General features: G+C 44.6%; 1 protein-coding gene across 1 annotated transcript in view; it reads left to right on the top strand.

The window, feature by feature from the left end:
• The first annotated feature begins 1,705 nt into the window (after positions 1 to 1,705).
• SMARCC1 (SWI/SNF related, matrix associated, actin dependent regulator of chromatin, subfamily c, member 1) overlaps positions 1,706 to 25,932 on the top strand; it is an 85,661-nt gene continuing 61,434 nt past the window's right edge. The window contains exons 1-9 of the mRNA XM_010008543.1: positions 1,706 to 1,822; positions 8,795 to 8,880; positions 12,673 to 12,754; positions 13,909 to 14,001; positions 17,300 to 17,369; positions 19,508 to 19,577; positions 20,870 to 20,945; positions 24,509 to 24,634; positions 25,364 to 25,482. Coding sequence (XP_010006845.1) covers positions 8,807 to 8,880; positions 12,673 to 12,754; positions 13,909 to 14,001; positions 17,300 to 17,369; positions 19,508 to 19,577; positions 20,870 to 20,945; positions 24,509 to 24,634; positions 25,364 to 25,482 — 710 coding nt within the window. The 5' untranslated portion in view covers positions 1,706 to 1,822; positions 8,795 to 8,806. The remainder of the gene's footprint in view (positions 1,823 to 8,794; positions 8,881 to 12,672; positions 12,755 to 13,908; positions 14,002 to 17,299; positions 17,370 to 19,507; positions 19,578 to 20,869; positions 20,946 to 24,508; positions 24,635 to 25,363; positions 25,483 to 25,932) is intronic.

The raw sequence follows: 25,932 nt of genomic DNA, 5'->3' as shown, positions 1-25,932 counted from the left end.
TAGTCACTTGTTTTTAAACCAGACAAAAAATAACACAAGGTAAATCTTCTATGAAGAGATATAAAAATACACAGCACTGCCTTGCAGCGATCATCCTTTTTGGCTCAGCAGCCCTGAGGACACTGCTGAGAGGGGTCTGACCCACCTAGCAATAGGATTTCTGTGGTGTTCTGTGCTCCTGCTGCAGAATTCCCCCACGTGCAGGCTTCCCAGTGAGCTGATGCCAGGGCTGGGATGGGCTTTTCAGTAAAGATGCTGGATTAACTGGGGCATCTGAGGGAGTCACATGCTTCATTTTGCCATCCTGTCTAAGGTCAGTAATTCCAACTAAAGATTGCTTCAGCTGCTGTGGGGGATTCAGCTGTGGCACCTGGAGCTTCTGGTCAAAAAACGATAAAGCAGTGGCCAGCAGGGAGGAGCATGAGGTGCTGGAGGTTTTTTAAAAGGCTGAGGGCAAAAGCCTTCAACTAGATTCTAACAGCAATGAAGACTGACTGTTTCTGCTGCTTTCGTGACTCTGGGATAGCTGATGTGAGTTGGTAGGAGTTATGAGTTAGGTAAGATTGTCACAGTTACCTGCCTGTCCTGAGGAGAGGGCTGAGAAAAATGCAGCTTTGGAAACTGAGCCTTCTGTTCTTTAAAGGCTCCTATTTCTTGGTTACGATTCATACACGAGGCAGGACATCTGGGGAGTCCTACAGGTATTTGTGTCCTTCAGATCATGCAGATTTAATTTCTCAGGTAAGTCTGTCTGCCTCTTGACAGGTGCTAAAGGAATCTGGATCTTGAGGTAGTCAGATACTATAAAATTGTCATGGGAAAGTCAGTGTCTTTGTAGTATCTATGGCTGTGTGGGTGGTGCTTTGGAAACCTTACTGATATTTGATTGCTATTTAACACCACCACCTTAAACTTCTGAGGGTTCTGGCTCTCAATGTCTTTTCAAGGGCTTTAGAAGAATCTGACTTGAGGTAAAAGCAAAGGCCCTGTGGCTCCTGGTGATACCCAGGTACGTGATTCTGGGATAGCCACTTTTACTCCATCTTCTACATGAGCAAGTAAGGTTTGTTCTGCTCTTAGAAGCCTTCTGGCATGGTGAGGAGGTTAGAGCCAATGAATGAATTTTGTAATATTAGAAGTAATAAAAACTCAGCAGCTGTGGGGCTGTTTTTTTTTTATATTCCATGCTGTGATTTCCCCTTCACAGATGTGTTTTATTAGAAGTACAGCCTTGGGAAGTGCTTTGGTTGGCACAGAGCATTGCATAAGTTGTCCAGATCTGTTTTTCTCTTTGTACGTGACACACTGTGTAGCACCAGTGGTTGATTTTAGGTTTAACCTGTAGTGGTTGATTACAGAAGGAGCTTGTAAAGTTGCTGTAAAGCTTCATGTATGTATAGATGAGAATTAAGTCTGTTCCTTTATTAGGAAGTACAAATCAGATTCAAGTAGTTAATCTCTGTCTGTAAAACACTAGTGGCCGCCGTGCACTGATGGTGGGTCACAGGTTTGTGCTGGGTTTTAACAGTAAAGCTTGGAAAATGTTTAGTGCTCCCCCTGTGCATGCACCCCCACCTCCCAGCCCCACAGTGATCCTTAATTTGTGCTCTACATCTGATTAAGTGTTCTGGGGAATTAGTAAACCAGTCTTCATGTTTAATTGTCCTTTTTTCCAACTCAGCATGTGGTTTTTGTCTTTCAGTACGTCCAGGCTGATGCTCCTACCAATAAAACACTGGCTGGGCTGGTGGTGCAGCTGCTGCAATTCCAGGAAGATGCCTTTGGAAAACATGTCACCAATCCTGCCTTCACAAAGCTTCCTGTGAGTACTGGGGTTAACCTGCTGCTGTCACAACAGCCTGGTATGTCCTTCTTGCAGTAGCTGTGCTGCTGGTGGCCTTCCAGGTGCTGGGAAGATCTCTGCTTAGCCTGAAGCTTTGGTTGGTGCTCCTTCTGGAAAGGCTGAAATAGTCCATTCCTCTTAAAAACAGATTTTTCAAAGTAATAAATCTTATTCCCTATGTGTTAAAAGGGATTTCTTGAATACTGTGGAAAGGTTTTAATTTCTAGTAAAATTCTATGCAAATTTGTAAATTTTAAGTCAAATATGTTTGGGCTGATGGATCCTAAACTGAGTAACAAGCACTGTCCAAACCAAACAAGTGTCCTTTGGGCCTTTCAGTTGATTAAACATTGAACCTGTGATGCTGTCAAGGCTGAAAAATGGCTTTAGTGTCTTCTTCAGTAGCAGGGAGTTACCTAACAAGTCTGGGGTGGCTTTCCACCCACAGCACTGGTGTACAAAAGCAGCATGGGCCTTGCAGGGGTTGGTGATTTAACATTCCAACTTGGCATATCTTCAGCAGTGGTTTCCCAGTGGTGATGTTCAGAGACCACCCCTGCTGTGCTTGGGTCCCTACCTGCCCCCAGAAGAATGTTGTTCAAGTGAGCATGAATTCCAAACAACTGAGAGAAGGAAGAGGGATGTGGCAAATGGTACAGACCAAGTCACAGAGGGATTCTGGTTGCAAAGGGCAAGGACTGCAGCGTGGTATCAAGCACCCAGCTCGCCAGTTTAGGGTGGGTTTTGAGGGCCAAGGCAGCTGTTGTGGATGTGTCTGTGCAGTGTTCCTGCTTGTGAGGCAGGAAGGGCTTTCGTGGAATCATGGGATGGTTTGGGTTGAGAGGGATCTTAAAGATCACCCAGTCCTATCCCCTGCATGGGAAGGGACACCTCCCACCAGCCCAGGCTGCTCCAAGCCCCATCCAACCTGCCCTTCAACACTGCCAGGGATGGGGCAGCCACAGCTTCCCTGGGCAACCTGGGCCAGGCTCTCACCACCCTCACAAAGAAGAATTCTTCCTAACATTTAATCTAAATCTCCCCTTTTCCATTTTTAATCCATTATCCCCGTGGCCTCTCACTCCCTGCCCTTGTCCCAAGTCCCTCCCCATCCTGGAGCCCCTCAGATGCTTTGCCTGCCTTTGCCACAGGGCTCACTGGGAACCCAAGGTCATGCAGCCCAGGGATCTTTTCAGATATACATACTAAATTGGAAATATTTGCAGTATCATAAAGTGAAGTTGTTCTGAAAACTGTTGCAATTACTGTCTTTGTGCCACCACTCACAGAATGCTACTTCTATTATTTTATGGTCATTTTTTTTGCCCTCGATATTTTGCTGCTGTAACTTGTTTTGTGAAGGATGTGAATTCATTTGTGTTTTCTCCATGAGAAGAGTTTTCAGACTTCCTGAGTGAATCTCTTAGTGCTCAGGAGTGCACAAGGAAGCAGCACAAGGTGCTGCTCAAGATGTAGCTCAGCATCTCTTCCATCTGATCACCTGATACCTCAGAGGTGAACATTGTGGTGCTTGATTTTGATATGGCAGCATAGACCATAAAACTGTACCCATATCCAACCAGCTGATAAACCATTTGAGTGCTCTCAAGTTTTACAGCAATTTGTCTTATCTTAAAAATGGGTAAAAAAGATTTCAGAGGCATTGTAAATACATTGTTCCTGTGTCTGACCATTCTTGCTGTTTGGAAGATCTAATCTGATCCCATTTATTCAGCTTGAGTTTGGAGCAGTTGGATCTTTCTGCTCCTGGTTACTTCCAAGAGAAGACAACTCATCAGTACATCTTCCTTTGTATTGTTTTCATGAGAAGATGCAGCATGTGCTCTTAAGACAAGGTTTGCTTTTACTTTTTCAGGCATGTAATTCAAGGTCCTGGCTCAGGCTGCTGAGGGGGCTTTGTTGTGCCGGAGCCCTTTGAAGGTGTGAAAAATGCTTCAGATTTGCAGGACTGTGTCTGACTTGGGAAGGGAGAGGGGCAAAGGGATAGCTCAAGTGAAATTACTTATCTCCAAACATGGATTGGAAAGCTATTGCAGACTTCCACTGGAACGAATCATCATAGAATGATTTGGGTTGGAAGGGACCTTAAAGATCATCTAGTTGCAACTCCCATCCATAGGCAGGGAGCACCTCCAACTAGACTAAGTTAAATGAAGCTAAAAGAGGTTTAAAGTCTGTGTTTTATCTTAGTGACCATACAGAGTTGCCATGTTGCTGGTGAGGGAGGATCTGAAGCTGAAGAGGAGGAGGACATGGTCGTGTAAAAGAAACAACCCTGCAGGTGACTGCAGGAGCCCTCAAGCTGTGACCACTGCTCACAAGTGCCGTGGCTAAAGGCTCCAGCCCTGTGTGCTGCTGTTCTCCATGAACACCTGGCACTGCTCCCCTTATCTATGCAGCTTAGGGGAGATGAAGTGTTGGGTCTTGAGAACTGCAGGTGTTGCTAAACACTGGGATGTGGCTCACCAGGAGCACCTCCTGAGGAGTACATGTCAAACCAAGGTTGTTCTCCCAGTTCATCTGAGAGTCTTTGTGTTTATTTTCCAAGTACTAGCCAGTGCACCTCACCTTCAGAAGTGTCTGCAGTGCTGGAGCAGGCAGGGACAAAGGGAAGCTGGGAATACTGGTGGTCTCTTCCATTAGTATTTGAGGTAAACATCTCTGTCCTGTACTGCATCTGAGTATCTGCAGACTTCAGCTGCTGGGATACAATTCAAACAGTTTGCTGAGTGCTTTGAGAACGGACCTTGCATTTGAGAGAGGGTTGTTAGTTCTGTCTTGAAGCTCCTATTCTTGGCAAGGATGGTTTACAGGGTCTGGGAATAGATCAAGAGCAAAATGCTCAAAAAAAACCCTAATTAGTTCACTTGCAATTTCACATATTTGAAGACTCTATAAAGTTATTAACTTGTGGCAAGTTGATATAAATTGCCTTGTTATGGTAGATTTCATTGGGTAAAAATATTGAAGAGAGTCTCATTTATTGGCAGTTTTATCTGTTTGGCAAAAGAGGTTTTAACTGGTTGTTAAAAGCCAGTTATTTTTATCTTGGTAGCAATGACCACAGTTTGAGATGAGGGTCTTGCTAGAGTCTGCTGACACTTTAAAATGGGACTTTTGTCTCTGAAAGAGAAGATGGAGACTCCCTTTTTACAAGGAGTCTGATGGAAAAGGCAAGGAGTGATGGGTACAAGTTGCTTCTGGGGAGATTCCAATGGACTCCAGAAGGGAATGTTTCTCCATGAGAACAGTTAAGACATTGGAATGCTCTCCCAAGGGAAGTGGTGGGGTTCCCTACATGGGGCAGTTTTAAGACTCAGCTTGACAAGATGCTGGGCCACCTCATTTGAACTATATTATCACCTGGAAAAGTTGGACCAAGTGATCCTTGAGGTCCCTTCCAATCTGGCATTCAACGGTTTGTAAATTTTTCTTACACTATATATTTACAGGCACTCCTTAAGAACTGGTTTTCATGGTTAAGTGTTGGCTGGACTTGCTGTGTGTGGCAGTAACATCTGAACTTGCCTGAGGGGCTGCCATTGTGGGGGCACATGCAGGGCTGCCTTCCAGGGTTACCTTGGTCATGCAGGAAGATCTGGCCTTGATAGGTTGAATGTGGGCTGCTGGTGGGCAGCTTGATGAAGGTGAAGCTGCAGCAGTAGCCCTTGAGCTGGAGTTGCAGAGCATGGGGTGCAACAGTGGGATCAGCAGTTTCCCAATAACAGAGGAGGTGGGCTTTGCTTGGTGATGTCAGCCAGTTGTGTGATACATCCAGAATATCAGCAAAATGGGAAAAGTTGAGTCTGGGTGACCATGGCTATGTAGGACAGCTGAAGGCAAGTGACAGCAACTTAGAACCATAGACTTGCTTGGGTGGGAAGGGACCTTCAAAGATCTAGACCAACCTCTGCAGTGAGCAGAGACATCTTCAACCAGATCAGGTTGTTCAGACCCCCATCCAACCCAATATGCAGTGTTTCCAGGGATGGGGCATCTCCCTCCTCTCTGGCCAACCTGGGCCAGTGTCTCACCACCCTCAGTGTAAAAAATTCCATCCTTTTATCTAGTCTGAGCCTGACCCTCCTTCAGCTTAAACCCAACATCCCTTGTCCCATCACAACAGGCCCTGCTAAAAAGTCTGTCCCTATCTTACTTACAGGCCCACTTTAAGTCCCGTGTACCAGTGCTGCACAAATCTCCTGGGCACTAGGTCTGATGGCTTCACCTCAGGATCATTTTACTCTTTATTTTACAGCAGACAGTGTTTGCCTGTGTTTGTAAACCAACACTTGTGTGCCCAGAGCCAAGTCTTATGGCAGTAAAATCACTGAGCATGTTAAAACATTTTGTTTTCCAAGCTCCTGATCAGACCCTGCTCCCCCAGTAGAGTCTAGGTTGGTAAAACCAGTCCTGAGGTGCCAGCAGCTGCTGAGCTGGCACGTACCTGTGAGGCAGCTTTGGGCTCTTTGTTCCTCTCCCTGCACAGCCAGGCTCTAAGCAGATGGCAGGCGGAGCAGTTCTGTTCCTCCTGAATGCTTATGAAGGATCTTTCTCTGTTGATCTTGGACACGGGTGTATTTGGTGTCTCACAGGGCTGTTTGACTTCCCATTACAGCTCCAGCCAAGGAGGACCATGTTTCATCAACATCCCAGGCTGCCATCCTAGCTGCCTGGCTGCAGAATGAACTATGAATGCTTCAGACTGTAGCTTGTTGTTCATTCTGTGTCACCAAATAACTCCTGGGGTGTAATATAGTGGGCTTTAGAGAAGATGGCCTGTTCTCATCTAAAAAGTAAGGCAGCAGCTGGATCAGAAACATTCCTAATGTAGAGAAACTAGTGGGGAGGCTGTTGTGTGTTTGCAGCTTTGTGTTGCCACTCATTCCTGCAGGAGGCAGCTCCTGGAAAGCTGCTGGTGACCAGCCCAGCCATGAAACAGCTCCCCAGCCCCTCCTGTATGAATTAGACAAGGCTTTGGTTTTACTGAGAAACTCAAAAGTAGACTGATCTTGGTCTGTATGTTCAGCATGTGCAAGAAAAAGAGATTTCATTTACTGTTCCAGTACATGAAGAAGGTGTTGGAGCAAGTCCAGAGGAGGCCCTGGATATGCTAGGCGGGCTGGAGCAGCTCTGCTCTGGAGCCAGGCTGGGAGAGTTGGGGTGTTCAGCCTGGAGAAGAGAAGGCTCCAGGGAGACCTGAGAGCAGCTTCCAGTGCCTGAAGGGGCTCCAGGAAAGCTGGGGAGGGGCTTGGGACAAGGGCAGGGAGGGATGGGAGCAGGGGGAAGGGTTTCCAGCTGGCAGAGGGAGCTGGAGCTGAGATGGGAGGGAGAAATTGTGTGCTGTGAGGGTGGGGAGAGCCTGGCCCAGGTTGCCCAGGGAAGCTGTGGCTGCCCCATCCCTGGGGGTGTTGAAGGGCAGGTTGGATGGGGCTTGGAGCAGCCTGGGCTGGTGGGAGGTGTCCCTGCTTGTGGCAGGGGGGTGGAGTTAGATGGTCTTTAAAGTTCCTTCCAACCCAAACCATTCCATGAGGTGGCTGTGCATCTTACACTGAGTGGAACAGCAGCAGAAGGTGTCAGCTCCAGCCTGCCCCTTGTGCACTTCTGGTGGGGCAGGAAGGTGTGGGTTCAGCCTTGTTAGTGCCAGGAGATGCTGAGTTCCAGCAGAACACTCATTTCTGTTGTAGAAAAATAGTTAGGTGATGGATCTGCCTCATTTTGCCATTTCAGTTCATTGTTAGAACAATTTTCTTTAAATATCTCTGAAGGTGTCTGGCAAATGCTCCTGCTTGCCTAGAAAAGCTTTTTTTACAGCCTCCTGCTCCTCTATAAAAGTTGCCCGAAGCAGGTGAGATCTGCAGTCAGTTGTTAGTGTTCCAGGGTCACTTCACTTCAGTGCATGTTTGTAAGTGAATTTTTACATGTTAGAAGAACTTAAAAAAACAAAAAAGACAAAAAAAAAAAGACTTTTTCTGTGGTTTGGTCAGATGGGTTTATCTGTCCCATTGGCATGTGCATCAGTGCCTGGGGGACAGAAACAGGTTTTGTTTGTTCTGTTGCCACATCATGTGTTGCTGCCTTTTTCACTGGCTGGTTCCTCGGGGCTGCTGGGTGTTCAGCTCAGCTCCCCAGTTGTCTTCTGTTTCTGAGGTTACTCTGACAGTAGCCTGGTTAATTCTGAACTACAACTGATCAGGAAAGTGTCCCTTTCTGTCTAGGAAACTGTCTCTTGCTTCTTTAGTAAGATTTGACAGATGGGACTTGGTGAGATCTGGAGCTTTTTGGTCTCCTTGTGCTGCTGATTTAATTTCAGCTCTTGAATTTGGAGTAGCTGCTTGTGAATCTGTGCCTGCTCTGCTAAAATTGACAGTGAAGAAACCAGCTGGGTTTAGTATTTAAGGGTGAATCTGCACAGTGACCTTCTCAAATCTTGGCAAACACTTTTTCTTTGTGGTACAGGAAGGACTTGAACGGAGAGGAGCCGTGATGAATATGGAGCCTGGGTTTTAGATGTTCGTGTCTAATGGTTTGTTTTGCTTTACTTAATACAGATTAAGAGCTGCTTAACTGACAGCTACAATTTTAGGCTTAATTTACTATGAAGCAGATGTTCAAAGAACAGTTTGGATTTCTGTTCTACAGTTGTTCAAGGAATTTTTTGCAAGCTACTCAAATAAGGAAGGACTTAGAGCTTTCAGATATACCAGGTTCTGCTTGTAAGCATGAAGAATTCTACTTAAAGCAAATGCATTTAATCTTCTCAAAACATTCTTAAGGGATAATGTAAAACTCCAGAAGTGATTAATCAGAAAATTAAGCTGTGCATTTGATACCTTAGATGTCTAAAGGTCTGCCAACAAGTGTACATTTTTTTGTGTGTATTAATAAAAGTCAGTGTCACTGTGTTTTCACTTTTCTTTTGGGTTCTAGGCAAAGTGCTTCATGGATTTCAAAGCTGGAGGTACATTATGTCACATTCTTGGTGCTGCTTACAAATACAAGAATGAACAGGGCTGGTAAGCTTTTATTTTTTATTTATACACCTTTTGCATGGAATTAAGCACACAAAATGCCTGTGCAAACTACTTGAAGTTTAATACTTTATGGAAAATGGGGTAGGCAAGGGAGTTGGAGATGGGAAGAGGAAATTATTTCCTGTTTTGCTGATGGTAGCAAAGTCACACTGCCACACTTCCAGGTGTAAAGATAGGTTGTCCAAGTTTGAGGGCTTGAGCTTCTAGGTTGGGAGTTAATTACAAACTCTTGCTGTATGGCTGAGCAAATTAACCAGTATCTTAGAATTGCCATTTCCCACCTATAAGATGTGAATCTTCATTATTGTAGTGAGTCTAGGGTCTAGTTCTAACTGAGGAAACAGGGAACATTGCATAGTTCCCTAAAAATGCTGTTTTCCATAAACGAAGAGTTCCAGTAGTTAGAAGCACTGCTCATGTAGCTGTTGACACGGGCATGAAACTATTCCTGTGACATCCCAGCAGTGTTGTGGCCTGTATGTTCCTAAGTTACAATCTGTTTATTGTTGGGAGGGTTGGAAAAAAACAGAGGATGAAAAGTTACTAGAGAAAAGTAAGCAGAGATTGTTCTTGTGGGTGAATGTAAATAGTTCCTGATGTTGTGCAGACCTGGAGCAGAGTTCCAGGGATTGACTGTTTCTTTTACCCACAAGAGCAAAATTAAAAGACAGAAATGAAGTTGTGTTCTGGTTGGTTGTTTTGAGGAGCATTTTATGCTCCCAGCAGGTAAATAGGTGTCTGAGATGGGTGGATCAGAAGGCTGGTACAAATCGGCTGCTGCCAGGTTGTCTTCTACTCCAGCATTCCCAACACCCAGGGCATGATAGGTGTCTGTAGTGTTCCTTGTGGCCTTTCAGGGGTGTCTTGCTACCTCTTTGCCTTAAGATAAAGGAGTTAGGCAGCTCCAACTTCATGAATATTTAAACTTTGCATTTTTTCCAACCAAATTTAGTTTTCAGGCATTAAAGTTTGTCAGCAAAACTCAGATCCATGATGACCTCCTCTCTTCTCCCTCTCTTGCTGACCCCTCAGACCTAGTGTGGGTAGTGCCATGTGCTTGTGCATGTGGGGTGTAGAGGGAAGTAATTCTGGAATTTAACTCTGAGGATCAGACTTAGAGCTTGGAATGTATCCTTCACTGACTCAACCAAATAATATGTGGTGTTTTGCCTGAAATATGCTTTTTGTTTTTATTGGTGTGCATTGTCACTCTTGCTTAACCTGTTTGTGAATGATCTGTCTTATAGGAGAAGTTCCTTTCCTCGTCATAATAGGTATGTCTGACAAGTGCACTTACCCAGTGCAGCAGGACATACCTTGTCTCTCCCTGCAATCCAAGCAGTTGTTTGCTAAAACCTGTCAGGGGGTATCAGTTAAACCCAGGACAGGAAGAATTATAACTATTTTATCTACATGGGCAACTCAAAATAAGTGTTGGTGCTTAACGTGTTGATGTGCTTCTCTTCAAGTGTGGGTTTCAAAAGCAGGCCAAAAGCTGGGGGCACGTAGAGCATTCAGTGAACTAGTAATGTGGGTTTTAGACAACCAAATATAAAAATTGTGGTCAAACTGGAATGCTTGAAGTATCTTTTGTTTCATGGGTACTGAAGACTTTCTTAGTTGTGTAGGAAAATACAAAATGGTGTTTCTTTGGCATTTAACTTCACTTCCTGGAAACTGAGAAGCCAGTTTGGAATACAGACTGGAGCTGTCAGTAGGTGAATGCTGGAGAGTGGATTGGCCCTGGTTTTTAAAATCCCACGTATTAGAGGTGTAAAATAATTACTGTGTTGTGCAGTGAGCTGACAGACTGCTTCTCAAAGTCAGTGTAAACCTTTCAGCAGGCACAATGCTATTTAGAGACATCCATTTATTTTAAAATTGAAAGACAATTCCAATAAAAACACTAGGAAATGATCCTCAAGCTGTTTCCCAGGTCCTTAGTGTGAGAGGAGGAGTCCCTAATCCTGCTTGAGGAGAGAAACCATAATTCACTTATAGTGAATATTTCCAGTGCTGCCCAACACAACATATTTTATGTGGCAACTTCCTGAAAATACCAGAGAGCCTCAAGTGGAGAAAAACTTGGTGGTCTCAGCTGAAGTGTCTTTTGTCTAATTTAGCAGTGCAATATTGATGTGGTGCCAAGGCATGTGGTGGTGGTTTTGTGACTACAAATCCATGTTGCTTTGGTTTCACCTTCATTGTGTATTTTTCAACTTAGATATTGATTGGCTGTGTTACTGAAAACAAGCATGTGTTGAAAAGAAACTGTCAGTAGATGTGGGCACAGGAGTGAATTCTTGTATTTTAAAGATGAAGCCTACCAGTCACTGCATGGTGATGAGTACATGGCTTTTTCACTCTGATAAGTGTACAGGGCAATTTTAATTTTATTTTAAATGCTGAAGTCCCCATCTGCTGGTGTTGCTGCTCCTCAACACCAGCTCAGCACTCCAGTTTTAAGAGCATTTTCAGACTCTAGCAGCAGCTTTTCCCAGAATTTGGGAGGTAAAATGTGTACCAGACAGTTTTTTACATCTGAGAGTCAACAATGTGATTATCTAAATACATCATGGTGCTCTGGAAAAGGATGGATTGTTCTAGGTCAGGCCCAGTTCTGTGCCAGAAGCTCCTCCAGCACTGTCCACCCTGGCTGGGGATGATGAGCCTGTGCTGTAGGGCCCCTGAGCCTGGTGAGGGACTGACTGGCCTTAGTGCTGATTGTCCCACCTTGGGTTCCTGGGGGTCACCATTATGGGTTCTTCATCTGAGTTGATTTGTCCATGTCTTCAGAATACGTGTATGATTCAGGTGCATCTGGCAGGATGCCTTCAGGAGGCCCTGGGGGCTCTTCCCAGTAGAAAGCCTCAGATTTTCTGATCAACACTTAAACCTGCATTGTTACAAAGTCATGGAATAGAACCATAGAATTATTTGGGTTGAAAGGGACCTTAAAGATCATCAGGTTCCAAACCCCCTTCATGGGCAGGGACACCTCCCAGAAGCGCAGGCTGCTCCAAGCCCCATCCAACCTGCCCTTCAACACTGCCAGGGATGGGGCAGCCTCAGCTTCTCTGTTGTTGCTTCACAGCAACCTGTTCCAGCACCTTCCTACCCTCATGGGGAAGAATTTCTTCCTGATGTCTGACCTAAATCTCCCTTCTTTCAATTTAAAACTGTCACCCCTTGTCCTGTCACTGCCCTCACTGGTTAAAAGGATATTTCAGGGATTTTGATGACTTCATCAATAAAGTAGCAACCTTTCAAGTACCAAAGTCCAATAAAGGCCATAAAATGCTCCCTGTGTGCTGTGGGGGGGAGGCTTGTTCTCAAGTCCATCAGTGGTTTGGAAAATCTCAGGCAGGTGAATTGCTGTGGTTTTCCTGGGGTAGAATCTGGGACTGGTGGATGGTGCAACTGGAAGTAAGAGAAACATGAGAGCTTGTACATGAGTTTTCTCATCTAGTTGTTGTTTGGGGATGTTTCTGTTTAATCACCCCTTTGTGGCTGTGGTGGAGTGCACAGCCCTGGTGCAGGGTTTGGTTGGACACTAAACCTCCCTTTTTCTGAAACATCTCACAAACCAGTTGCATTGTATCGATTTGATTCCTTCTGGGTTTTCTTGCTTGTGCTGCCAAGTGGAGCAAAAATATTTGTGATGTTGCTTTAAGTGTTCTTATGATACTGTTTTTGATGTGGAATGTGAAAGATTCTTGGCTGCTGAATGTGGGAGAGTTGAATTTAATATTTTTGACTCCTTTTCTTTCCCAGGCGGAGGTTTGACCTGCAGAATCCGTCCCGGATGGATCGAAACGTGGAGATGTTCATGAACATTGAGAAAACACTAGTGCAGGCAAGAAACTCCTGTTCAGAACTCCATGTTTCCACATGCTCAGGGGAAGGGATTCACCAGCTTTTTATGTACCTCAGTTGGGACCCACTGAAGAGTTACCTTCCTACAGGAATATTACACTCTTCCCTCCCTCTCCCACCCATTTTAGTAATAATTCCATGTTACTGCTTGGAAACTGAGGGATGTTTTCATTGATACTGAGAAAAACCTGTGTGTAAGGTAGGAGAAAGCATCCTGAGTGTCTCCATCTTCCTGTGAAAGAATCATCCTCTGGGCTGAACAACTGATTCTGTACATACCCACCCCAGTGCTGACTTTCTTGAGCCTTTAACCATGATACAAATTTGGCTTCTTTCAGGTTAGGATCCATTTTAGACACTCCTGCTTTACCAAACAAGTAAGAGAGCAGCTCAAAGCTCTGTGGAGTCTCTTTTGAAATGAAAAAAAAATGTAACTGCCCTGTGTGAATAATGGAATTTATTTATTTTCCAACTCTAAAACCAAGCTCAGTGTACATTATAGTCAAGATGTAAATATCAGGTGCTTGTTAAAAGTGGAAATAGGAGGAAGGAGAGCAAAAGAAGCAGTGATGTCATTATGAAAAACTCTTGCCATTGTGTGGTGGTTTCAGTCCGTAATAGAATACATGTTAAAATCAGTATTAACAGGTTGTGTGCCTGCAGATACAGCAGAAATGCATGAATCTGCATGTCAGGGCAGCAGGACAGATGCAGGTTTGGAAGGTGACACACAGAGACTTAAATTCCCTTTCAAGCAAAGTCTTTCAGAGCCTGTCAGAATTATTTTCTTAATTATGGTTTCCATTAAAGATTATGTGAAAGCAGGAAGGTGAGAACAGCTGCACTGGGTCACAATCATAGAATGGGTTGGGTTGGAAGGGGTCATGTTCCCTTCATCCATTGTGATGTCTCTGATGGAGCCAACAGCAGCTCTGCAGACACCCAAAAGAAACCCAGGAAAAGACCTTGGCAGGAGAAATACTATGTTAGAGTTTCTGGAGCTGGTTAATGTGCTGGGTCACAAGCTGATACATGTTCCTTTTGAGCTTTTTGAAGCACTGGTGATTTTAAGGGGAACTTTCTGATGTATGGCACAGGGGAGCTGCTAATTTCTTCCCTTCTTCTCTCCACTAGAACAACTGTCTGAGCAGACCAACCATCTACCTCATTCCAGATATAGAGCTGAAGTTGGCCAATAAACTGAAGGATATTGTCAAACGTCACCAGGTAACTGTTTGAGCAGCATGTCTGAAACAAGTGTTTTGTCAGTTGTTAAATAAAGTGTGTTTGCCTGAGTTCAGGACATCAGTTATGTCTGGGTTGTGCCTGACAGCACAGGCAGAGTCACTTCAGCCATTCCCCATTTGTAAAATGCTCTCCCTGGTTATCCTCAGGGGGAGCTTGAATCATCACTCTGTCTTAAAAGTACATCTGAGGTGAGCAGCAGCTCTGGTGGCTCAGTGAGCTGGGGCAGCCCCCCCATGGAATGTGCAATACCTGAAGGAACAGAAACTCTGTTTGTCCACACTGGAGACCAAAGAACATTGTGATGCAGCTGTTGTAGAGGTGTGGGGGCAGCAGAAGGAGCAGCTTCATTAAGTGATCACTGCCTATTTTGATTTATTTCACTTGGCTTTTTTTCTTGCTTGTGCTGAAGAGAACACAAGCAACAAGGGGCTCTGGCTGGGTAGGTGCTGTGTTTCCTAGAGAGTCAACATCTTGCTGTTGTAATTTAATATACTAAATTATGAGCTGAACAAGATTAATAGCTTCATCTTTTAAAAGTGTAAATAGTCCTTTCACTTGTCTGGAGAGAAGTATCCTGGAATGTGAGCTCCAGAAGGTCTGATACTCTTTGTGTTTTGGTAATTGATGGCTGTAGCCAAAGTAAACTGTTTCTTTTCCAGATTAAATGTATTTCCTGTGTCATGATTCTGAGCCATCATCTCAACTTCAGTTCTGTAGTTTTTCACAAGTTACTCTTAATTATACAGCTGACTCAGGATGCTTGCTATGGCTTAAATTAGAGTTACTGATTGAATTTTCCTTCCCTAAAGGATCTCAAAGCATGCTATATCCATGAATGATGGGAACTCTGAAGCAGGCAGCTTTGTCTCTAAAGGGATATGAAGAATTGAGAACAGACATTGTCCCTAATTCTGCTTTTTAAGCTTTCTTCCTTTACCTGCCTCTGAATTATAGAACCATAGAATGGTTTGGGTTGGAAGGGAGCTTAAAGATCAGCCAGTCCCAACCCCCTGCATGGGCAGGGACACCTCCCACCAGCCCAGGTTGCTCCAAGCCCCATCCAACCTGCCCTTGAACACTTCCAGGGATGGGGCAACTTGTTCCAGTGTCTTCCTACCCTCATGGGGAATAATTTCTTCCTGATGTCTAATCTAAATCTTCCCTCTTTCAGTTTAAAGCCATCACTGCTTGTCCTATCACTGCCCTCTCTGCTGAATCCTCACCTTGGTTTTGTGTTGCCACCTGTGCTTGCTCCGTGTCTTGATTTACTTGTATATTTTTTTACCAGTTGTTGTCATCTTCCCTCCATTCCACCCCTAGTACCTGTAGCTCCCTCCTCTCTGGTGTTCCCACATCCTTCCTGCAGCACATGGAGAAGGGCTGTGTATCTCTTGTCCCAGCACAGTCTGACCTCTGGGCCCATAAAAAGCTGTGTCAGTAGGATGTTTATTCTTTCTGCTGATGAAGATGCTGCTGTTACTGGCTCTAGTAGTCACATTTTTCTGATTTTTCCTTACCAGTGTTGAGGATTCTTCTGAGAAGAGCCAGAATAATAACTTTGGAACTTGAAAGCAAGTAATGAGTGAGATTTAGCACTTATCTGCTTCAAGATAAGTGTTGTGTGGACAGGGAACTTCCAGCCTGTTAGGTCTGTAGCTCCCAGCCACATCAGTTTAGCAGGGGCAGGGAATGAGCCCTACAACAGTTTGCTGTTTGAATTTGAAGTTTTTCATCCCTTTCTCTTCAGTCAAGGCAGCAGCTGAGAAAGAGTTCCTGTTCTCTTGTGCATGGGGGGTTTTTCAAGCTCCACAGGAAATAATTGTAGTGATTAGATTCACAAAGCCAAGGTCAGATACCTAGAGAAGTGTCTTCAGCTGAAGGGGGAATTTCCGCTCTTGTTCCTTAGACATTTTGCAGGTTCTTGGTTCATTCTTTCCCTTTGGACACTTTTAATTTCTTCTTACTTTCCAGTTTTATTTTTTGCTGTTGCTCAGAGCACCCCTTACCCTTTCCCCAGCTCTGTGAACTCGTGTGGGTGTAGGAGCTCTTGCCCTTCAGCCCCTGACCCCAGAGTAGGCTGCAGATGTTGCTACCACAGTGCAGTGTGTCCTCATGCTGCTTGAGTTTTCTTCCTCCTGATCCTGTTTTCCAAGTCAGTTGTTTGCATCTTGTTGGCTGTAACTTATCCCATATGCTCTTAATTCCTTTAAATAAATCTGTTAAGTATTTGTGGAATCTAAGTTTTGAATAACATGTTTTGGAGCAGTTTGTGTGAAAATAACTCCTCTGCAGGCTGGATTGCTGCTGTCCTTGGAAATGACTCTTCATATTGGGAGACTGAAGGTGTCTGCAGCATGTGGGAGAATCCTTATGGATTTATATATATATGTAGGGTATATTTGTATATATATATTCTGGATTATATGAATCCATAAGGATCTATTTTATCCATGTGAGGGCAGGACAGGGTTTTCTTGACTGGCCACACTAAGCATTGTCCCATGATTATTTAACACATACGTAGTAGAATTTTTTTGCATGATGATGTAGGTCTAATAGGAGCAATAATTCTGGCCTGTCCTCAGATGTAGGGGAAGTGCCTCATCTGCCACTGCTCGTGGCAGCTACATAAGCACAAGAAGGACGTGTTGCTTCTCATGACAAGAGAATGGTGCCCTGAACCACCAAGAAGAAAAAGTGTTCCTGTGTTTTAATATTTGGCAAGCAGTGGCATCATGTTAGTGCATTTCCAGTGAACTCCCTTTGTTCTCTGATGTAGGAGGCTTCTTTTGAAAGAAGGGCTGTTCATTCTGTCTCTTGACATGCAGCCTTTCTTGGGTACTGAGGTTCTGTTCAGGGCAGCCATTTCTAGTCAAGTTCCCCCTTGACTTTATCTTATGTAAACTGTCATACTTAGAAATTGTTTTGGACCTACATGTGTGCTCAGTGGGAAAGAAGCTACAGATGCTTTCTTACCAAGTATTCACCAGTAGGTTTGTATGAGCTGATAGCTGAATAATTTATTATGAGAATTGAGGCAGAAGGAACTGGGAGGAGACAGGATTTGAGATGAAAAGAGCAAGAGACAACAAAGTAATTTGGCAGCAATCTTAAAATCATTAATTGCTTTCTTTTGGCACTTTGTAGTTGCACTGGAATTACCCTGCAGTGTTTCTGGGTTGCATGGGAGGTGGGTAAAAAAAGCAGCTGAGAAATTTGTGATAGTGTGTTGAAGGTTTCTGATGCAGTTTCTCCTTTTCTTCCACCTTTCCCACAGGGAACAGTAACTGAAGAGAAATCAAAGGCTACACACCATGTTTATCCAAGTCCTACCTCAATGGATGATGGTAAAGTTGCTTTCCGGTTTTTTAAGGGAAATAATCTTGGCACTAAATCCCATCAGCACTTAAGCAAGCTTTCACACAGACACAGAATCTTCCTTGCCTGCTCCTGAGAGCCACTGGAAAAGTATTTCTGGGATTAACAACTCCAAATCATTGTGTCCTGCTTCTAACTACTGGGTGTAACAGTCACATTTTTAAGCGATGCAATTAATTTTCAGATTCAGATGCAGAACACTGACTGCTTTTCAGTGATTGCCCTGGAAATTGAGATACTATTTATTGCTGAATGCAGAGACATATTTTGTTTGTCCCAAATAACTTGGAGGCTGAAGGGGAGCAGAGCAAAGTGTCTGGAAGAACTTGAAGAAATTAACATTGATTTACATTTAAAGGGAAGGATAGTAAAAGCAGGAGGCTTGAAACTAAAGTTACCACTGTCTTTTTCCTTGTGTTGCTCCTTTGGTGTCCCCTAGTGTGTAAGCATCATAGAATCACAGAATGGTTCAAGTTGGAAGGGACCTTAAGGATCATCTGGTTCCAAGTATGGGTCAGAAAGTTGAGTGAAACATTGTAAGGAATCACCTGGATGTGGGAAAGGTAGATAGATGCTCAAGTAAATAAGAATTGAGAAGCTCTGTCATGTTCCTGGCATGTGATGTGGCAAGGTGGATGCAGTGACAAGTAGACCTGATGTGGGGACTGCTGGCTCTGTTCCAGTGCAGTCTGCCCCGGGATGGATGCACAGGATCCACAAAAGCAGCTTCACCCCTGTGTCCTGCAGCAAATGGCACCAACATGCAGCTCTTGATTTTATCATCTTAAATACATTTAATTGCCTTATGGGTCGTTGTTGAACCTGAGCTTTACTGAAAAAAATAACCTTTACCTGATGTGCTCTGGCATCTGGTGGCCACTAGATGGAAGCTTCTGTTCGTGGATGAATTGTCCCCTTGTTTGTGTCCTGCCTAGACAGCGGGTTCTGTTTGTTTCTACCCACTTCAGGTTCTCAGCAAACGGTTAAGCACAATAAATCCCTTCTGTCTTGTAGTCAGTGGCCCTGCAGGTGAGCTAGAGCTCTTCCAAATTCTGATTATTCTACTGAGGTGAGAAAACAGCCATGAATTCAAGCAGTGTAGCTTCACACAGGGTGAAATCCTCAGGGTTTCTCTTTCAGTCCACACACTCAGTACATGGGCTGCAGGGGCTGTTACACTGGGGCTGTTTAAAAATAAAAACACCTGTGCAGTTTAAAAATAAAAACACCTTTAGAGCAACAGTCAGACTGAGCGCCTGCCCTGCTGCCACACCAGCTGAGGGGCAGGGCTGCTCAGTGAGTCTTGGATCCCTTGTTAGCACAGCTGTGAGGGGAGAAAGTTAAACCCAAGTTCTGCTATTCTAGGAAGTTTTTATGAATCTGTTTCACTGCCACCCCCTGCCCTGACATTCTTCCTTCAAAACTCTGTTGTTCTTTTAAATACCTGTTGAGAGTAGAATTGAGTAATGGGAAGGTCTTTTGCAGTAAGTACAAATCACTGTAAGAAGTTAATGAGGCTGCAAAACAAGGCTGCAAAAAGGCAGAGAGGAAATATTTACCACTGAGAAGAAGTTTAGGCTTTTTGTCCATAGAAGGATTAAGAAAAAGTGACAGATCAGAGCATGTCTCTCTCTGTCCCTGTTGCGTCTTTACTGAATGTCATCTTGGAGCAGTTCTGTCCCATTCTGACTCCCAAGGAGTCTGGGAGATGAGACAGGATGAGATGAGCTGGCAGGGAATGTGTGCCTGTCAGCCAGAAGTGCCTCTTGCTTCTGCTGAGAAACAGGTGATTGCTACAAGCTGCTTTGGATCTTAATCTGGAGTGTGTTAGGGTAGGAATCTCTGTGTCCAGGAGAGGAAAGGTAACTTAGCATTAACATGGCTTTTCTAATGTCACATCTGTTTTGAATACAGGCAGAGCAGATGCCTGTGTAGCCCTGGCAAAGGCAGTGCAGGCAAGTGTGGCAGCCAGGCCCTGGGCATTGCACTGCAGGAGGGGTTTATCAGAGTTGGTTGCAATATCTTCACTGTTAGACTGTAGGAAAAACAAAGCAGTGTTTGATGTTCATAACCTGAGCCTGATGCTGAATCTCTTTCCCCTTTGCAGATGAATGGTTGAGACCTGTGATGAAGAAAGACAAGCAGGTGCTGGTACACTGGGGCTTTTTTCCAGACAGGTAAAGAAGGATGGGGGAAGAAAGCAGACCCCAAATGTTAAACTGAAGTTTGTTGAAAGAAAAGTCTTGATTAAAAATTGCAAGTGGGAAAATCCATGTTCTCAAACAGGCTTCTCCTTTGGCTCACTGAGTCTTGCCTCCCCTGAGAGCAGTGCTCTGTGGTGGAATGTCCTGGCTCCAGCTGTGCTGTGTCTGCTCTGTTCTGAGACTGGGGCAGGCTCAGGCCTGGCTCACTGGCTCACCTCAAAATTTAACCCAAATACACATTTGCATTCCTATGGTTTGGTTCTGAATGGCTCTGCATTGCTGTTCATAGTACGAGACAAGCTGAGGTTCTCTTCTGGAGCATAACCATGCAGTAATGTGGCACTGCTGCCATTTGTCTCAGTGTCCAAAGCATGAAAAGACTTAATCCGTGGTTTAAAACTGAAATCTGCATTCCCATCTGGCTCCTGGGTGTGGTTAGAAAAGGACAGTCTGTTTTTCTGCAGAGCCACTAGTGAGGTTGCAAATTGAACCAGACTTTGAAGTGAGCCTTTCCATAAAGTCAGTAAGACAACCATCACATTGAAGTTTTTTCTTCATACACATGAAGAACCTTTAAACATTTCTATATTTGTGTCACCTGGGTAGTCAAGTTTGTCTTGACCCTCAGTCTGTGTGTCTGTATTTATGAATATCTATACAAAGCTGAACACCTTCTTGCACAGGACTTACCCAGTTGCTCAGTACATTCCTGGTGTTGATTACAAACTATTTTGGCTGTTGCTGTTACTGGGTGTAGTTACTGGATGTAGTTTCTTTGTATTTATAAATAGACTTTTGAGGGAACAGCACATTGAAAAGTGAGTGTAAATAACAAGTGGGTTCTCCAGCAGCAGGGGTGGAAGGAGAGGATGCATTCTGCTTTCTTCTAGGAATCCAGGATCTCTTGCTTTAAAGTCTGAAGAATAGAAACAAGTTAATTAACTTAGTATCAGGGTTTGAAGAGGTGACTCAAACTGTATTTATACCCTGAATTCAGAGAGTGGATCTGTAGGGTTAAGCTGAAGTTGGCTTTTCAATTCTGAGAGTTAAAAATGTGTGTGAGGAGCCTTGGGGCCCTCCCTCTTGAGTCTGTCCTGCCTGTAGCAGAAAACAGCAACTATTCCTTTGACTTTTCACTGAGTGAAAAGCTCTTTGCTGTTATGATTTGCGCATGTCAAAGTTGCTGAGTAAATATTTCCTGCTGCTTTTCTTTGGGGATGAAAAGCCCAGGGGACCAATTTTGTTTTTCTGACTCCTCTCATTAGCTACGACACTTGGGTTCACGCCAACGAAGTAGATGCTGAAATTGAGGATCCTCCCATTCCTGAGAAGCCCTGGAAGGTAAGGCTCTCTGCAGCAGCTGCCCACCTTACTGTGTTGGTGTCACTCCTGCTCAGGTGCCACCAGGTGGATGTTTTAATGTGCTGCTGAGGAACACTGACTGTATTTCCCTCTGTAAAGAAAAGCAGAGCGATATTTCTGGAGCCATAATGGCAACGTCTAAAACACTTTGTTCCTTTGGGGAGGAAACCCCCAAATTGTTGAAAAAAATTCCTTTATTTTCTGAGTGAAAATGACAGATTGATGGTGCCAAAATGACCATGTTGATTCTGGCCTGACTTGAGGGGTTTTGTGTTGAAGGTAGGTCCTTCCACTGCTCCTGAAGGGCAGGTGTCTCTGGGATGAAACCTGAGGGCTGCTGGGGAGGCACAGAGACATTGTGCCAGGTGGGAGGGGAGCAAGTGGGGAAATGCTGGGTGGTTTTGGAAGAATATTACTGGAGAAAGTAACTATCAGGTTAGAAACATGAGGTTCCCACACACATGTAATGCAGGGCTTCAGACATGCTTTGTGTGCAGGAAATTCATCTTGTCCTACAACCCAGAAATTACATTGCCAAAAAATACTAGGATTTGATAATAGGGAAATTTCAGAGGATTCTTCAGGAGAGAACATCTCAATTTGTGAACTCTGTGGTGCAGTTGAAATCTTGCTCTTCTCTTTGCATGACTGTAAGCTCAGCTTTATTTTCAGCAGCTTCAGCTAATGGGCTCAAAGTGGAGCTGTGGTCTGGCTGTGTGTGGCCCTGGGCTCTGCTGTCCCCTGGTGTCACACTGCTGTGGCAGCTCTTGAGTTGGTCTCAGCTCAGTGCCACTGCAGACACCAGCTTCTCTCTGCTCCTGGTGCAGGGCACAGTTCAAGTCTCTTGATTTTACTCAATATGCCCAAAGCCTTGGCCTGGCTAAGGGGCTGTGATGTGTGAATGCAGCTGGCCCTGGAACTAGAGCCCATGTGGAAGAGTCTGAGAAGATCAGTAGCTGTTGAAAGAATCCCTGAGGGTTGTAGCTCACCTTTCTTTATGGAAAGGTTCCAGTTAAGAGCAGAATTCCCATTAACTGGTGTCATAATGATGGGAAAAGTCAGTGCTTTATCTGTTGAACATCTTGTGAGCACTCAAACCAACATCAGAAGCCTTATTTAGGTTCTCTACAAAACTGGTTTTCTTTCTACAGAAATGGTTTGTCTTTCTGATTTAGCTCATTGCAAGTGATCAGTAGAGAGCAGTTATCATCAGCATAAACACTGCTTTATTGTCCTTTTATTGGGCTTGCTCTTTCATGCATAGCAATGCAGTGATGATCAGTGTGCACCCTGTTGGTCTGAACAGCAGAGTTAAAAGAGAGTGACTTGGGTCAGAAGCAGCCTTAATGTCTATTCAAACACTGCTTAATTACTCCAAGTAGTTACCTCTAACACTGTTACTGTGTAAGTCATGCTGAAGCTCAATAATTTCATTATTCAGCTGTGTAAACTAGAAATGTACTTGAAGGGTGCTGGTTTAAGTCAAGATAGTCAATCTTTTCTTTCCAAGACCTGGCCAAGTCTTCCTGGTTTTTGTTGTCTTTGTGGTACAATCCAACCATTGAAGGAGAAGCTGCTGCCCAAGCAGCAAACACGTAATTCAGGGAGTCACACGCACCCCATTCAATCTCTCTTAGTCTGTTGTCATCATCTCAGGGCAATTCTGCCCAGTAATAGTTCCTTCCTCTTGTCTTTTTCTGCAGGAATAACACTCCTTTCCAGCATTTCTTCCTTTTCTGTTTTTCCTGGTCTTAGTTCAGATGTTACATCTGATCTTCTTCCTCCTCTGCCTTTCATTTCTAAATTCCTTGCTAGAGCCATGGCCAGTAAATGTATCTTAGACTCTTCTGTTTTTTTTCATGTCTCCAGTCTGCTCAGCTTTTCACCTTTCCCTGTGTCCATCACACACAGACACAGCAACACTGAATCTTTGGCAGACTTTCTCCCAGCCACCCAGGCTGGTGTATTTCCCTGTGCTGGGGGCTGCCTGATCCACAGAAGACACTAATCAAGAGCCTGTTGTTAAAGTTCTGTGCCATCCTTGCTCTGTATTTTCCCAGGGCCTGTAGGAGCCATCCCCAGAAATCCCCAGGATGTTTGTCAGGTCTCTGCTCCAGTTCAGGTCACCCCCATTCCCCACATGTTCCAGATGCTCCTGCTCAGTTCCAGAGCCCTGGCTGCCAAGCAGCTCGATCCCCTGCGTCCTTACAGGCCACATTTGGATCATTTGCTGTCCTGTTTTCTCTGTTTTCCCAAACATCCCCATGACCCTTTTGTCATGGAATCCCAGTCTCTGGTCCAGGGTCCCATGCAGTGACCACCCTTCTGCCAGCTTCTCACCTGTAGTTACAACTGGCTGGCCTTCTCAGCATAGATTCTGTGTGCTCTTTTGTTAGATTGGCTGTGCCAACAACTCGTTCCCTAGTGTTTAGTACCTCAGCCAAGGGTATCCTCTGTGCTGGGCAGATTTCCCATCACTTTATTTATCCCTGTCTGTTTTATGCTGGCCAGGCCACACTCCCTCTTTATTTTCATGTGATTTACTCTGATCAGGTCACACACCACCAAAAGCTGCAGCAAAAACTCTATTTCCACTAAGGCTGCTCAGGGGAGTTTGGTGCTGACTCTGAGGTGCCTTCTGCTCCAGAGGTCCCAGGTGGGCTCACCCACTGCCAGCAGTTGGATGTTTGGAGATGAGAGGATGCAAAGGTGGTGGCTGAGGGTCCCATATAGGCTGTTCAAGGAGAAGCTGCTGCCCAAGCATTCAAAGAGGATCCAATAAGGTGTTAAAAGACCCCAGACCAAGAAATCACCTTCGTTCCAGGGTCTTCTTACCTTGTCAAGTTGCAGCTTCTAGTGATGGTTGTAGCCTCCTGATCTTCTGGTTGGTGCTCCTTGTGCACCTGTGCTCCTCAGCAGAAGATGGGAAATGGAAAGGTCCTAGATTTAGGAAAAACCTTTCTTAACATCAGTGTGTTACCAACTTCCTTCTCACACTAAAGGCAAAACCCAGCACGGTACCAGCTGCAAGGAGAATTGCTAAGAAAATGATGTGAAATTCCACAGCTTGTGGCCTAACTCATGCTATGTAAGTGAAGGCCAGCACACAGCACACCGAATCACACAATACTAGACCTCTAAGTGGTTAATTCTAGTTAAAACTTTCTTTTTAAAGCTGAACAACTGGTGTTTCTCAGCATATCTGCCAAGGTGATCTGTCAGATTTTGATGGTGTTTTTCAGCATCCAAAGCATGCTTTTAAAACAGAGCCACTGTCCCAGCTGTGAGAGCTGACCTTGCTCTTCAGGAGGGTTAAAAATTATAGAGGAGCAGACTTAGCATTTAGGAGACTGATGGGCATGTCCATCCCTTACCATATTGCCTCATGGACCTGTGGTCTCTTTATGTGTGAAATTTCAAGGAGATGCTCTGAAGTTCAGGCCCTGGTACCAAAGCTGCAGGTGCTTCCTTCATTCCTCTAGGTATGTTGTGAAGTGATTTTTTCAAAAACCATCCGCGTGTTGAAATGTTCTGTTCTTTAGGTTCATGCCAAGTGGATTTTGGACACAGATGTGTTCAATGAATGGATGAATGAGGAGGACTATGAGGTAGATGAGAACAGGAAATCAGTGAGTTTTCGACAGAGAATCTCCATGAAGAATGAAGAGGTAGGTGCTTCTCTCCTTACTTCACTATTACAGTGTATCTCTGCATGAACCAAATTTTTTGGCACTCAGACTTGCTAAAATTAGGCCCGTTAAACAGTTTGAGGTCCCTCTGGTAACATATTTTAGTTTTAGCTCTTTTCTGCTGTACGTCCTTTATCCAGAAGTGTAAATATCCCTTTTTGGTTTCCCCCCTTCCTGGGAATGGTAGGAAGTAGGACCCATTCTGCTTTCTCAGGACATGGGTGCATGAAACAGCATCAGTTAATATTTGATTTCTGAATTGTCTGGACCAAAATCCTTGTTAACCAATACTTGTATGCCTTCCAGAGCAGCCTCCCAGGTGCCTCCCAAAGTTAGGATTCTGGAGACACATTTGCTCAACCTTGAGACCAGGCTACTCACTGGGAAATCTCTTCTGATGGAGTGAACCAGTCACACATCAGCCTTTGAATTTTGCTCTCAGAGCACAGTAGAAAAATGAGGGGTTTTCACATTGACAGATGGAAGGTTCTGGAGCTGAATGCAGTGCAGGTTGTGATACTGCTCTTAGCCTCTCTGTTGTAGATGTATTCATAGAACCATAGGATGGTGAAGGACCTTAAAGATCATCAGGTTCCAACCCCAGTGGGACACCTCCCAGCAGAGCAGGCTGCACAAGCCCCATCCAGCCTGGCCTGCAGAGGCTGAGTGCAGCCTGGGGATGAGCTGACTGCTTCACTTCCCCAACAGCCCGTGCGGAGCCCGGAGAGGAGAGACAGGAAAGCAGCAGCAAGCACAAGGAAGAGGAAGCATTCTCCTTCTCCACCCCCCACTCCTGTGGAGTCTAGAAAGAAGACAGGGAAGAAAGGGTGAGTCTCCAAGTCTTAATTTGAGGCCCATTTTTTTCAAGAATCACTTGTGGGGCGATCTCTGTCCTCTCTCACTTGTCTCACCTTAGCATACAATACAATTCTGCAATAGACCCGTGTAGTTTTGCTGGGGCAGTGTGTGTGATTTCCTGACTCCTCTGCAGGGGGAGAACCTGGTGGTGGGTTGTCACATTATCTGTGCCAGGGATGGGGCTCATTGCTGCATCAAGAGGAGAACTTGCCCAATGGAAAGTTGCTTGGCTGCTTCTAAAGTGACTCAACCCACTTCTGTTGGTGCAGTCATGTTGTACATGCCCAGTTCTTGAAGTGTAGCCCCATAAATGACTGCATTTAATTGAGGAGTATTTTAATCTTTGTAGCCAGGTGTTTCAGGGTCTGCCTCTTAAATGCAGCATCAGCACTTGCATTTGTGACTGCAGATCAGAGGTT

This window comes from Chaetura pelagica, unplaced genomic scaffold (assembly GCF_000747805.2).
Source record: "Chaetura pelagica isolate M959 unplaced genomic scaffold, ChaPel_1.0 scaffold612, whole genome shotgun sequence".
NCBI classification, from domain to species: Eukaryota; Metazoa; Chordata; class Aves; order Apodiformes; family Apodidae; genus Chaetura; species Chaetura pelagica.
This window is presented reverse-complemented; position numbering and strand designations above follow the sequence as displayed.